Source organism: Mus caroli, unplaced genomic scaffold (genome assembly GCF_978045245.1).
Source record: "Mus caroli unplaced genomic scaffold, Mus_caroli_1 scaffold_1, whole genome shotgun sequence".
Taxonomy (NCBI): domain Eukaryota; kingdom Metazoa; phylum Chordata; class Mammalia; order Rodentia; family Muridae; genus Mus; species Mus caroli.
The window spans coordinates 87,553,391-87,567,048 of NW_028227256.1; the positions used below are offsets into that span (position 1 = coordinate 87,553,391).

The 13,658-nt window shown below is 46.9% G+C and overlaps 1 protein-coding gene across 31 annotated transcripts in view; it reads left to right on the top strand.

Annotated features, from left to right (window-relative positions):
- The window catches only part of Lrrfip1 (LRR binding FLII interacting protein 1), a 129,366-nt gene that overhangs the window by 66,420 nt on the left and 49,288 nt on the right, over nt 1-13,658 (top strand). For 24 of the 31 annotated variants that reach the window (XM_029474322.2, XM_085839464.1, XM_029474382.2 and 21 more), the window contains exons 2-6: nt 2,493-2,579; nt 7,233-7,250; nt 10,845-10,892; nt 12,320-12,364; nt 12,947-12,997. In XM_029474322.2, the coding sequence (XP_029330182.1) occupies nt 2,493-2,579; nt 7,233-7,250; nt 10,845-10,892; nt 12,320-12,364; nt 12,947-12,997 (249 nt within the window). The remainder of the gene's footprint in view (nt 1-2,492; nt 2,580-7,232; nt 7,251-10,844; nt 10,893-12,319; nt 12,365-12,946; nt 12,998-13,658) is intronic. The other 7 variants (XM_029474461.2, XM_029474416.2, XM_029474513.2 and 4 more) reach the window with 1 other exon arrangement.

Consider the following 13,658-nt stretch of genomic DNA (forward strand, 5'->3'; position numbering starts at 1 on the left):
AGGCATGTTCTTTTTGCTCAACTCAAGGTCAGCAGGTGAAAGCCCTTAATTTGTACAGTTCTCTCTGACATATAAAGTTATGTAGGGACAGGTGTGACCTTATCATGTTCACAACTCTGCCCACATACACTCGAGGTAACTCCTTATCGGGTGCCTACATAGAGAGAGAGAGAGAGCATCTATATACCAGTGAGCACAGTCCTGGGGACCCTCCTAGAATTTGTAGGCCTTTCTAGAACTGTGACAATTAAATTCTCTCTCCCTCTGCCTCCCTCTTATCCTTTTGGTCTTTTTCACAAACCCTTCCTGTTCCTCCATGTCTAAGCTAATGGACTAATACTGCTGTCAAAACTCTTCCCTAGTCTCTGCCTTCTTAGAAGGGAACAGGCCCAGGACCATGTACCTTCTCACCCAAGGGTGAGAATCTAAGGAGCTTTCTTCACTCACACACACACACACACACACACACACACACACACTCACACATACCTTCTCACTCAAGGGTGAGAATCTAAGGAGCTTTCTTTACTCACACACACACACATAAGGAGCTTTCTTCACACACACACACACACACACCCTTGGCTCTTACAGACCTCAAGTAACCAATGTAACTGGTGTGGAACCTTTAAAACGACACCAAGAGCCAGCCCAGGCCTCAGTGTTAATTACCCTTTGATTTGAAAAACCTGGGCTTGGACTGATAAGGGGCCACACAAAGTCTGCTATGAAGTCAACTCCTTGGAAGTCGGAAAGAAATCCCTTGTGACTCAATTTAGATTAGAATTCAACTTAGATTAGAGTTGATTGAGATCAGGGATGGGTATGATTGTGAACTCCTGAAATCCCAGCATGCCAAGGTGTGGGAGGGCTGAGGCAGGAGGATGGTGAATTTCAGGTTGGCCTGGGCTATGGAGATAGCAAGACCTTGGTCTTTTACAAGTACAAGAATCAACAATGAAAAAAAAAAAAAAAGGAAGGAAGGAAGGGAAAAGGAAAGACTAGTTTGTCTTCTTATATATATATATATATATATATATATATATATATCTTGTGTGTCTGTGTGTGTGCGTGTGTGTACATGTATATGTGTGTGTACATACATACATACAGTCAGGGAGGTAGTATGCAGGTCAGCCGTCAGTACCTATCACCTATGGGAGTGTGCCTCTGGGGAAGCCAGGCACGCTGAGGCTCTTGCCACTTCCTGGCCAGCCCCACTAGCCAGTTGAGGACTGCCCAGAGAGTGCTGTTTTAAAATGACCTAGGGAATCAGTGAGACATTGCAAAACTCCAGAGTTGTGGTAGAAGAATTATTGACTGTATCAAGGGAGCTTACCTGCCAAGGAGGAGTGACTTGATCCCAGAGAATACCTGAATTCTGGAACATTTTGCCTTGTACTTCCTTCGATGCTGGGATGTATGAGATAAGAACATTCACATGGTCTATAGACATGCAACGGGGTCAAAATGCCATCTATAACCCCTTAGTTGGCCTAGTCAGATGTGTTCTGACAGCCGGGGGCTCTACCATCCAGAGCCCTCCACTGTGCCCTTGGGAGAACCCGAGCTTCTTACACTGCAGGGGAGAGGGATGTCATAGAGCAGCAGGGTGGGCCACGAGGGATTGGCAGGAGTCTCACAGAGTAGATCTGTCTGTCTGTGAGGCTATCAGACTGGGGCCCTGCAGGAACCCTTGACTCTGATACGAGACAGGGCTAAGGAGTGTGTCATACAACGTAAAAGAAGCTCTTAGGACAACATCCACCTGGCATTTGGTTAGGGCTCAGTGGTTGTCCTCCTGTCCTCAGGGGACAGCAGATGGTGCCAGACTCTGCTGAGCTGTGTTTCTCCTGGACATATGTGCCTATGACGTACCTTTATGTCTAAGCCGGGCACAGTAACAACAATGCTGCAGACCATGGCAGTCTCAGCATAGGATTTTCCTTTCCTTTTGGCGTCAGGAACTTTCACGTCTTTATTAAAGGGAAGTACTTCTAACCTCTTCTTTGGCATATGGAAACTGTCAGAATCACCGTTCCCTGTGCTTGGGGGCCATTGCTAAGTGAAATGAGGGCAGGCAACCTCAAGACAGGTTCTGGCTGTTGCTGGCGCGGAGCTGACGGTAACTAACAGGCAGATGGTACATACGATGTGGAAACTCTGGGCAAAGCGAGGCAGAACAAAATGGTGCCGGATTTGATCACGCGGCTCAGCATCGAACATGTTTAAACACATAGGAATCCTTTATTTCTGAGATTTCTCATGTAAGGGTTTTGGACTTTGGTGGACCCCACCCAGCTAATTGAAACTAGATAAAGGCGGAGCTCCCCTTCTTCCTATTCCTGACAACCTGGCCTCTCCAGTGATCTGTGAATCACACGGTGTGCTTGTTAAGCCCTAAACAAGATTTTCTCTCTGCTGTGTCATTTAACTACATGCCCGGAAGTGGCCTGGTCTGTTCTCTAACAAGGTTTCTGGGTCTGTTTCAGGCGGAGGCCAGGCTCGCAGCGAAGCGTGCAGCCCGCGCCGAGGCTCGAGAGATCCGGATGAAGGAGCTGGAACGGCAGCAGAAAGAGGTAAAGGGGGCTGAGTGTTCCGAGGTTGGCTCTTTCTCTTTCAGGACTGTGAAGACAGCGTACCTGCTGCTGTTGGGCATCTGCTCTCGTCATTGTCACCTTAGTGTTGCTCCTGCTTGGAATGCGTGTGCTCCTTGTAGTTCTTGTTCCAGATTAGCCCCAGAGTGCACATAGCATGAATGCTGGACATCTGTTCCAGGTTAGCCCTGGTGTGCACAAAGCACAGATGCTAGGCATGGCTGCCCAACTGGAGACCTAATGGAGCCTGAGTGATGCTCACAGCCTGCGAGCTTGCCCTTTAGTCGTAGTTCCTAGGACAGCTTTCTAGCTGAGAGGAGTTTGAGAGGATTGGGCTTGGGCTTCTAACAGGGCGTTGGGAGGGCGGGGGAGTAGGGTCTGGATCCTCTCAGAACCAGAAAAGACCAAAATGATTTTCTTTTAATTTAATTGGTCAACTTCTTTCCTTTAAAAACAAAATTGCTTCGAGGCTTATATAGTATCTATCAGTAGTTAGTGTAAACTTTGGAATAAGTAGCCACAGGAACAAATAAATGTGTTCTTGGGGACCAGGGTGGTCATCAGTACCTTCAACCCTTCATCTTGTCTACTGTTGGTTTTTAAAACCTTGAGTCAGAATTTTGTTCCAACAGCCAGCGTGTGGGCTCTGTAAGTACGTTAGGGTCCTGGCTTCTTCACAACCTTTCCTGTAACTGATAAATGATCCCTCTGGGGGAGTATTTGCTTCAGCCACATGCTACTGAGCTTGGCCATGCAGATTTGAGACCAGCTGCCTGAGTCGTCCTCCATGTGCAGGTTCTGGTTCTGTTAATGCAGCCCAGCTGATGCTCATTGTCTGTGTAACTTCAGATGGAAGCTTGGGAATCCTAATTCTCTCAAGACCAGCAGGTTCCTCCTCCAGATCGGCAAGTCCCAAACCTGTCACATGTACTATAGGCGTGGCGGATCCACAGCTTAAGATGTTCACTGTCCTCTGCCTGGGGGCTTTGCCATCCCAGGAGGAAATATACCAACAGAAGAGGGGATGTGGCCAGATTTGATTTGGGGAAGGAAACTTGGAGATATCGCGTGGGTAGTCGTAGAGTGTTGGGAGCCACAGCCTAAAAGGGGTACCAGAGCCCCAGTGTGGCGAAGGCAGTCAGGGAAGTCACCACAGTGAGGGACCTCACCCCTATCCTGTGGTGATTACAGAGTGACCTGTAAATAGGTTTGGCAAGCGTCTCGTTTATGCTAAGCTATGAGCAGAAAAGTAACCCAGTATTGGAAAATGACTCATTTTTTTCTTTCCGGTTACAAATACAAATGGAAAAATTTCAAAAGTGTAATGTGTTTTTAGTCTTTGTGATTTTACATTTAGAAGTTGGTACTTTTGTGTGGTTTTTGTTTGTTTGTTGAGACAAGGTCTTTCTATGTAGCCTTGGCTGTCGTGGGAATACCTCTGTAGATTAGGCTGGCCTCGAAGTCACAGAGATCCCCCTGCCTCTCTGCCTCCCAAGTACTAGAATTAGAAGAGTATGCCACCACCGCCTGGCCTTATGTGTGTTTTAATAGCTTATTTTCTTTTAGTTCTCTGGGAAAAGCTTGGGGTCAGTGTTTTCCTAGCATCTGTCTCCCTTCTGAGCAGGTTTATTTTTTAAAAATCAGAAAATAAGTGGTCCTAGGTTCTGTGTTAATTATTTGGGCTTTACCACATGAACTGTGATTAACAGCCCCTCGAGTTAACTGAAGTGCCTCCCTTTCCTGGTCTCTTGGCCGAGGGTCATGTGGGCCTAAGGGGAGTCAGGACCAGGTAAACACCTGTCTGGCTGCTCCCACCAGGAAACATCTTCAGGAAACTCATCAGAGACAAATATCTGAGCCCACAAATGGAAAATAGGAAAAGAGCCTACTGCTTTGTAGGCCACGGTCACGCACCTCTGAGCGGGCCCCACCCAGGCCCAGGGAACCATCCCAACTTGAGCTCCTTGGCTAACATGGCTGCATCATACAAACTGGGCCATTTATTTGGACTGAATATTTAATTTTTATTTTAATAACCAAGTCCCAGCTATTTCTCAGACCTCCGGCTATCATTTTCTCTGTGAAACATTTCTGCTCGTTCAGTAGACACTTGTGGGCCTACTGTGTGCAGGGCCCTGCTAGCCCTTCCCATTCACTGTGGGAGCCACAGTGTAGTTGCATGGAGAGGTAGATAGTTCTGTGGCTGGAGGCTGCTGTTTCTTAGGGTTACACAGGGTAGCTCTTGTCATCTGCCGAGCCAAGAGTCCTGTGGGAGCACCCCCTCCAAGGCTGCTCCCCCATGCTCTAGGCTCCTCAACTATCCCCTCACCCTGGTTTTCCCACAGTCCTTTGCTCTTTTTTTCTTTCTCTTTTTCCTCCTTTTTGGCAGCAATGGGGATTGAACCCTGGTCCTCATATATGCTAGGTATTCTATACTGAGCCCCAAACCCAGCCCTAGCAATCTGCCAAAATTCCCAGGGTGTTTTGCTGCTCTGCTAGTTCTGGGGGTCAGCTGCACTTCATGTCTCACTGTCCTTCCAGTGCATGATGTGCCTCCCAGCTGTCTGTTTCCACTCTTATCAGAGACAAACCAAGAACTCCGGGCAGTGGCATACGATGAGGCTGTGAGCTGGCCCCATGTCATGCTCATACGGTTAGGTTAGGTGACTTTCACCGAGATGTACAATTCCCACAAAGGTCAAGGTGAGTTGTGTGGTGTGTCTACATGCATCTACTAAGTAATACTTGAAACTGTATCCATTCTTACTGATGGGTAGCATTGATTGGCATATGTGCACAATTATATTTTTTAAAGCTTCTACAACCCCCTGGGCAGTTAGCTGTGCGTGTGGCAGTGCCCACCACCAAGAAGAAATTAGTGAGTCCTTACACTTTTTATTTGAGCAGAAGGACATTTCGCCTTGGACACCAAATATCTTCTCATGTTGCGTTTGAAGTAGAATTTGCCAGACAGAGTCCACACCTGTAGCAGGGACCACATAGGAAGAGAAACAATAGCTGTCCATCTAGCTGTCCTGGATCTGACCTAGTCCAGGCGGTACACATATTTGCTTACATACATACGTGTGTTCAGTGTCAGCGGGCAAGTCTATAGAGAAGAGAGGGAACAGCTAACAGCCCAAGCTTCCAGCCCAACCCCACAGCCCCTCACAGACTGCTCTGCCTGCCTTCTCAGTTCAGGCTATTATTAGCAGCATCAGACCCGGCTGGAGCTCATACCATCTGATAGCCCAGGGCACTGGCATTCTAAGTTGTTGATTAAGGAGAAATGAATATGCTTTGGATGACCAGTGTTTAGCCAGCGGGGTTGATATTTTGTTATAAAACTGGGAAATGTGATCCTTGCTTTCTCCAGGTCACGCTGCTGCTGAGAGGGAATGGCTTTCATAGAGGAGGGGGTTGGAGCTAAGGCAGCCTGGACGAGCTGAGGAGGCCTCAAGCCCGTGCCAAAGTTGGGGTCCCCCAGGAGAGCTTGCAGAGCATGCAGAGAGCAAATATGTGCTGGGGTGCAGGTCTGTCACCAGGTCTTAGGACAATGAGCGGTATTCAGACCCAGGCTACTCTAGGTGTCCCTGGTAAGGACCGTCAGTCACACAGATGGCAGGAGCCAGTGCAGCAGCAACCTCAAGCTGTGCTTCAGGACTGGTTGAGTAGATCTGAACTTATTAATGGGCGCACCAGATAGGAGTAGCATGTAGGGAGATCGTGGGGGTCCTCGGACTGATGGAAAGACGTGTGTCTTGATGCCACTGACTGTATATTCATTTTTGGTTGGCGGTTATTATAGTTGAACGCTGACTGTGTTTACTTGTGCTTTCCTGTATAAATCAAATGCCAGATTTCTAGTTCTAGTCCTGGACCCTTAATAAGGTCTGACATACCTCACGGTTTGTCGAATGAATGCAAGTATCCCCTGTCTTAGTGGAGACTGAAATTAAAAGATGGTTCCAAAGCAAAGCACCGTGTTGGGGAGAGGGAGCCCGTCTTGTCTTTCAGCACAATCTCATGGCTGCAGTATTTCGCCGGAATATTCTTTCCTATAAATCTGCATGGACCAGGATGCTAAAACCTCTCTATTAATCCTTTCTGAATCTGATCTCTCAATTTCCTACTTAAAATTTGACACTTTTCTGGTTAAATATTAGTGTGAAAGGCAGTTTTCTTTTTAAAGATAACCTCATGTTTATTCTTTGACAATTTTGTACATGGATATATGATGTATTTTGATCAGAACCCCCTACCATTCCCCTCTCTCCCTTCCCACTCCTTCCTGAGTCGCTTTCCCTCCATGTCCCCATCTCCTTTAAAGTCTGAAAAGGTATCTTTAATTCCTATTGCCTCCTGTGGCAATGGGCTGTGCATCTGGTAACAGTGGGATCTGCAGGCGTTGCTGTGGAGCGAGTGACCATCAGCCGTCATTTAAGACAGCACCAAACGAGTGAAGACATGGACCTTAATGCATTTTCTCTTTATATTCCATCTGCAATCTTTGTTTTTCTGTAGTATAGTCTTTGTTTGCATTTCTGGTTGTCACAGAACCATTCTCATATTCCCACAATTTTAACTGAATTCTCTGTTTCTCCCTCTGCTTGTCTCTTCCATCCTTTCCTGTAGATCTATCAAGTCCAAAAGGTAGGCCCTGTCCGTCATTCCTACTGCGCATGTGCTGCTTTCCCGTGCTGCGGCCCTGCCACCTGCAGAACAGTGTGTTCGCTGAGCTTGCCGTGTTCACACCCACCCCGTGCCCTTGTCAGATAAACCAGTCTCTCCCGACATGAGGCAGTAGCCATGCATGGAACACATCCCTCCATCCCTTTGCCTCAAGGAATTGGAAAACTGTCTCCAAAGGAGAAAAAAATTCTAACACAAACCACATTTTTAGAACTGGAAGACGCTTTTTTAAATTGCATATTAAAGATAAAAGTCTTTTTTTCTAGATGACTGTAAGATACCAGTGTAAATTGCCACATTTTAAGACATTATTGGGTTGCAATTCCATAATCCTAGTACTCAGGGAGTGGAGACAGGAGGATCACTGAAAGTTCAAGCCTATCCTGGGATTATGTGGTTATTTGAAGGCTAGCCTGGTCTACATAAAGACCCTGTCTCAAAAAAAAAAATGAGGGAAGAGAAGGAGAGATATAGATAGATAGATAGATAGATAGATAGATAGATAGGATGGGCAGACGAACAGATGGAGAAATTAGATATTAGGCCAGGTATGGTAGCCCCCAGTACTTAGGAGACTAAGACAGAGGGATCGAAAGTTTCAGGACAGAAAAGAATAAAAATCTAGAAGAAGAGAGTGAAAGATTATAGAGGTAGATTTGAAAGTCTTAATAAAATGTGAAAAACACAAAGCTGAAAGAACAAAAGTCCCACTGTCCTCCCCATTCGGAACTACAGCATTATAGGCTAATGCCCTATAATGTCCTCTCGATTCCATGACAGCCGCAGAAGTGAGGATGGTGAGCAGGACATGCTGAGCACTGGCTTTCCACAGGCTTGCAACTCGGCCAGGGTGGCCCCCGAGAGTGGTTACAGGGCTCGGTGAGCCTTTCCTACGTGTGAGCATTTCCTATGGGAGAGCCTGTGTTCTTTCCTGCACTTGTTCAGTTTCTGCTTAGAATGACCGTGTCTTTTAAAGCAGAGAGTCGGAGTCAGAATACAGTCTCTCAGAATCGAAAGCACACTGGCCTCTTAAGCATGTCACCAGTAAGCCTGCTACAGACAATCCTGAGCTCAGTATGATGACCCACAGCCCATCCAGTCCTGCCTCAAGTGGGAGATCTCTTCTGAAGAGACACAAAGATCCAATGGGTAGCCAACTGAGTTTGTAGGCACTGTTTGTGGCCTAGTGCATCTAGTATGGGAATGGATACTGGAGCCAGAGCCCCCTGTCTTCTAGAATCGCAGGAGGATTCTGACAGGTTCCAGTAAGGCTGAAAAGCCCTCTGATGGCCAGTGAGGCTACAGGACATCGCTGTCCCAAACCCAGCAAAGGGCCTGGATCTAGTTATTTCCCCTCTTGTCCTTCCCTTTCCTGTTCAGCTTAAGGTTAGATTTTTGCTGACAGGACTGAGATGTGCCGTGAGAACTGTCAGATGTGAGCTCAGATGCAGGGCGTAACTGGAAGAGCCCTGGAAGCCCACCAGAGTTTGTATAAACATAAATGGAAATGAAGGCACCTTGTGGTACACATGAATAAGGATCTGGATGTCAGAGGTGAGTGTGGAGCTAGCATTGGCTGAGTACAGAGGAGGCTTTAGCACCAGGGATCCACTGGAATTGTAATTAAAATGTGACTTGGACACTTTGAAGAGCATTTACTTTTATGAGTATACTGTCGCTGTCCTCAGACGCACCAGAATAGGACATTGAATCCCATTACAGATGGCTGTGAGCCACTATGTGGTTGCTGGGAATTGAACTCAGCACCTCTGGAAGAGCAGTCAATGCTCTTAACCACTGAGCCACCTCTCCAGCCCAGAGCATTTGCTTTTCTCTTCCTTTACAAATGTGTACTCTAAAGAAATCTGTGTCAATGCAAAAGACAGCTCTCACTCAGAGAGAGTTTATTCTGAGCCGGAAATGAATGACCATGGCCAGGGAACATAGATTCAGGTTGCTACAAATACCTCAACTTTTAATAGTTACAAAGGCAAAAGTAAGTCATGAGGGATTTTTCCATAGACATTGATAGGAAAACCATGTAGGTAGGTGGGTTAGAGCAGAGAAGAGAGATCTCATTATAGGTTTTAGGTGCTAGTTGGTAGCATTCTTAGGCTTTTGTTAGTTGGAGGTTAGATCTACTAAGTCAATACATTCCGAAGACTTTGTTAAAGGACCAGATGCCCAGGTGGATAAGGGACATCAGTGGGAACTATAGACAGGAAAGATAATTTTGGCTTTTAACCTTCACAATCACAACACTCTAATGGGTTCAGCCTGCAGAACCTTCTACACAAGTGGTTCTCAACCTTCCTAATGCTGCGACCCTTTATGGTTCTTCATGTTGTGGTGACCCCCCCTCAACCATACAGTTATTTTTTTTCATTACTTCATAACTGTCATTTTGCTACTGTTATGAATTGTAATGCAAATCTCTGAACCCCATGGGGGGTCTCGACCCACAGGTTGAGAACCACTGTTTTCCAGCCATGGCTTTTCCACATAGCTTAGCGGGAAAGACTGCTTGTGTGGCTTTTTGCACTAGTTTAACACGCTTGGCTTTTCAAGGCTGTGTGAAGTTCTCCCTCCCTCTGGTTTTCTACTTACCATCATCTCTCTGAGGAAGGGGCAGGACCATGCATCCGAAATCTGGCCCTCCTTCAAGGTGGAACTAAACCAAATATAACCACAGCATGCTCGAGTAATTAGAAAACCATTTAAAAACATCCCTGTACTTCTGGCACCCAGGTTTATATTTCTGATTATAAGCTTAAAGTGTGTAAAATGTGATGTTTACAGGTTTGCTGCTGGTTCTGTGATTTTCTTGCTAGAAATAGAGAAGAAAATAAGGGGAAAGGTCAAGCAGGTTGTTAAGCCCAGGTTCTTACCCGGAAGCAGCCATTCTGACCTACTTAGTTGAGTCTAACTGGGACCACCATGGCTTAGAGTAGGTAGTAAAACCTAGAGCCATTGGCTACAGTCTTTTCCCACCCAAAGGCCTGCTCTACAGGTCCTAGACATCTGCCAGCAGTTATGGGTTCTCCAGCCTGCACTGGGCACAGGTGTCAGACAGCAGGAACCTGCAGCTAGAAGCCAGCTCAGCACATCGCTTCTCCCTTCCCTCTCTGGGGCCCTTTCCTGGGGCAGTGACACTGAATGGCTCTCAGCTTGGGCTTCTAGTAGATAGCATTTGTTCCTCCTGCAAGGATGCCCCAAAGCTGTGAACAGCTTTGCAGAGGGGCCTACAGTGAGTGGTTCTACACATGGGCTTCTTTCCTGACATCTTGGTAGGCCACCCTTGCCAGATGAGTGCTTTGCCTTGGGCTCCAGAGGCCCGCAAAGCAGGAGCGGCTAGGCAGGCCTCATCTCAGGCCACTACCTCGCTGCTTAGGAAATGGCCTCTGTGCAGACCCCAGGTTTGTAGCCACTGTGCCAGGCATGCTGCCTCCCTGAGTGAGTGTGTGTGGGGGGTGGAGGGTGGGAGCCTGGTGGAACCATTTCTTAAGCCTTTAACTGTTCATTTCTTGCCTAATTTTCTTTCCCTTCTGTCTATAGAAATATTATGGGCTGGATACAAAATGGGGCGACATCGAGCAGTGGATGGTAGGCCCTGAATATAATTCTAAGACTTAAATGGTTTATAACTTAATCCTGACTGAAGTTTAATTACACCAGGAGATTCCTACTGCACTGTAATTTGATACTCAGAGGTCTTCCTCAGGGCACTTTGCATCTGGTGTGGTGCTATTAGAAAAGGCCTGGCCAGGCATGTGACCTGTCCCTCTGCAGGACTGCTGGTGTCTGCAGGCTGCTGTTGCCTAAGGTTCCATCACCACAGCTGCTCCCCCAGTTCTCTACATCAGAAGATTCCCCAGGGCTGGGCATGCGCCCTTGTCCAAGAACTTCCCAGAGAACCTCACATTACCATCAGAACATCTCGCTGTTATAGTTAGAACCTGAAGAGGCACCCTAGTCTGTTTGCTTCCCCCATACACAGCCAGCTCCCTATCTCCCCAAGCCCCACACTCCACACTGTCCCTGTTGCCTCCTCTTGTCTCATTTGTGCCTTTGAAAACCCCAGCTCTCCTCCCTTCCCAAATAACTTTTCTTTTAGAACCTGTCTGCCTTCCCAGCACAGGCCAGGGCTCACTCAGCCCTAGGGAGCCTATCTTGCTCTCAGGCCTCTCAGGAGAGGTGCCTATGTGGCCAAGCTATGGGCAAGGCACCCTCTGGTGCTTTCCAGTGATCCCCAAAGCAAGGCCTTTTATTAAGCCGCCCACCTCTTTCTATCCTGGCTGCTGTCCTGAACTTGACGCATGCTTTTGGCATTGGAGACCTGGAAATGTCTTCATCAGGGCTTCTCACTATTGAACAGCCCGAGGGAGATTCAAGGCCATCTCTACCATCTTAGATGCTATGTGCGATATAAATATCTATTGAAAGACTCATCTCGTCCAGCCCGTGTCAACGGTCTCAGTATTGTACGTCCCTGAGATGTCTGTCTTCTCATCAGATCCTAAGGACAGTTAAAAGGCGGCCACTTTGACAGAACAGTAATTAGCTGTGAGCAGCTCAGTACCTCCCACATCCATTCCAGAGATAAACACGCAAAACCCTGTTTGTCCCAGAGTCCATAAAGCAAGCAGGGTGACATCCACGTTGAGGTTCTCTGGGGAAATTGTTTCCCCGAAGGAGAGTCAGTCCTGAGGGGAAGAGAGCTGATTTAAAATCAGATTCCAGAGTTGGGGGTGGGGGAGTAGAAAGCAGGGTTTCATTTCTGCCCAAGCACCCCCTCATTGCTTTTAAAGCCACCAACTATGCCAGTTATTCCAGTTCTGAAGGACTTCCCCAGAGGAGCTATGTCCCACAGTCCTGTAGTCAGAACTTTTAAACAAAAGCAAAGCAGCAAATACTGACTTGCCATTTAGATCGGAAATGCTAGGTTCTGTGGCAGTGGGACCTTGTGGGGTTTCTAAGCTCTCTGCCTTGCTATCGCTAACCTCTCTTTGCCATTCCATGTGCTCCGGTAGGAAGACAGCGAGCGCTACTCTCGTAGATTCCGGAGAAACACCTCGGTCAGTACCACGCTCTGTACCATGCTCCTTCACTGCAAAGGACAAGTTCCTCTAGTGGCTTAAATAGATACAGTGCTTAAGAGAGACTTGCCATTGTTGATGTACAACTGCTATCTTTATCTGAATAAAGACCGTAACTCAGCCTTCAGCATTTTGGGCTAAGCTGAGTGAAAAAAGTGTGTTTCGATTTTTAAAAAAACAAAAACAAAAAACTGGATATCAAACCAAGGCCTCATTTGAGTTTGGGTACTCTACCACGAAACTTTATCTCCTACTCTGCTAGGATGTGTTTAAGTATTATTATTAATATATTGTTCATGACATTGTAAATGGCTTTTCTTGTTGTTAAGTACCAGTAGATAATTTTTATACTCACGAAGCTTATTAATAACCCTCCTTAAAAGCTACCTGTGGCATCCAGTGTTTCCATAAACAGCCCTAGGCAAACTGAGACATACTGAGGTCCTGAGGTCACATCCTGTGAGATCTCAGAGGGTGGCTGGTCCACTCACTGCTCTGGAGTCGGGTCAGCAGGTTTCTTTACGGTCCGTTCATGGTTGTGTTCTCATCCTCTTTTATTAGGCTTCTGACGAAGACGAGCGCTTGTCCGTGGGTAGTCGCGGCAGCCTAAGGGTCAGTAACGGGGCGTGACTGCTTCTGCATGGCACACTGTGTGGGCTAGATCCCCGTCCCTGCTTTTAGTCCTCAGATCACAATTTCTGTGCTTAGTGGGTCCCCACCTAACTGATGAATATGTATGATATGTATGGATACATATACAATGTATACATGTAACAATGTATATAAGTTAGCCAAGGGCAGGGTGGGCTGCGCTGGGGAGACTATGGAGTGTTACTTTATTGCTGTAGTTCACTAGAGAGTGGTGGGCGGAGGTTTATGCTTTCAATAGTTTTCCCACAACATGAAACTATGAAACTTTGGTTAATGGTTGTCTCAGAGTCAGTATGATACACAGGAACATGAAGGCACACTGCATGCCCGCCCACCCACATGCCCACACGCTCTCCAGGAACGCTAACCTTGGTTAAACCATCCATAAGTTGGTTGGACTTGGGAAATAGTTCAGTTGGTCAATGAGGACCCTGAGTTCCACCCCCAGAACTCCTGTGAAGGAGGCCATGTGTGGTGGTAGGTGCTTATAATTCCAGTAATTCAGAGGGCAGTTTGGGAAGCTCTCTGGCTACCTAGTTTAGCCTTCTTAGGAAGTGCCAGGCCAACGAGAAACACTGTCAAAAAAAAAAAAAAAGGCATGTCTAGAAATGACACCTAAGGT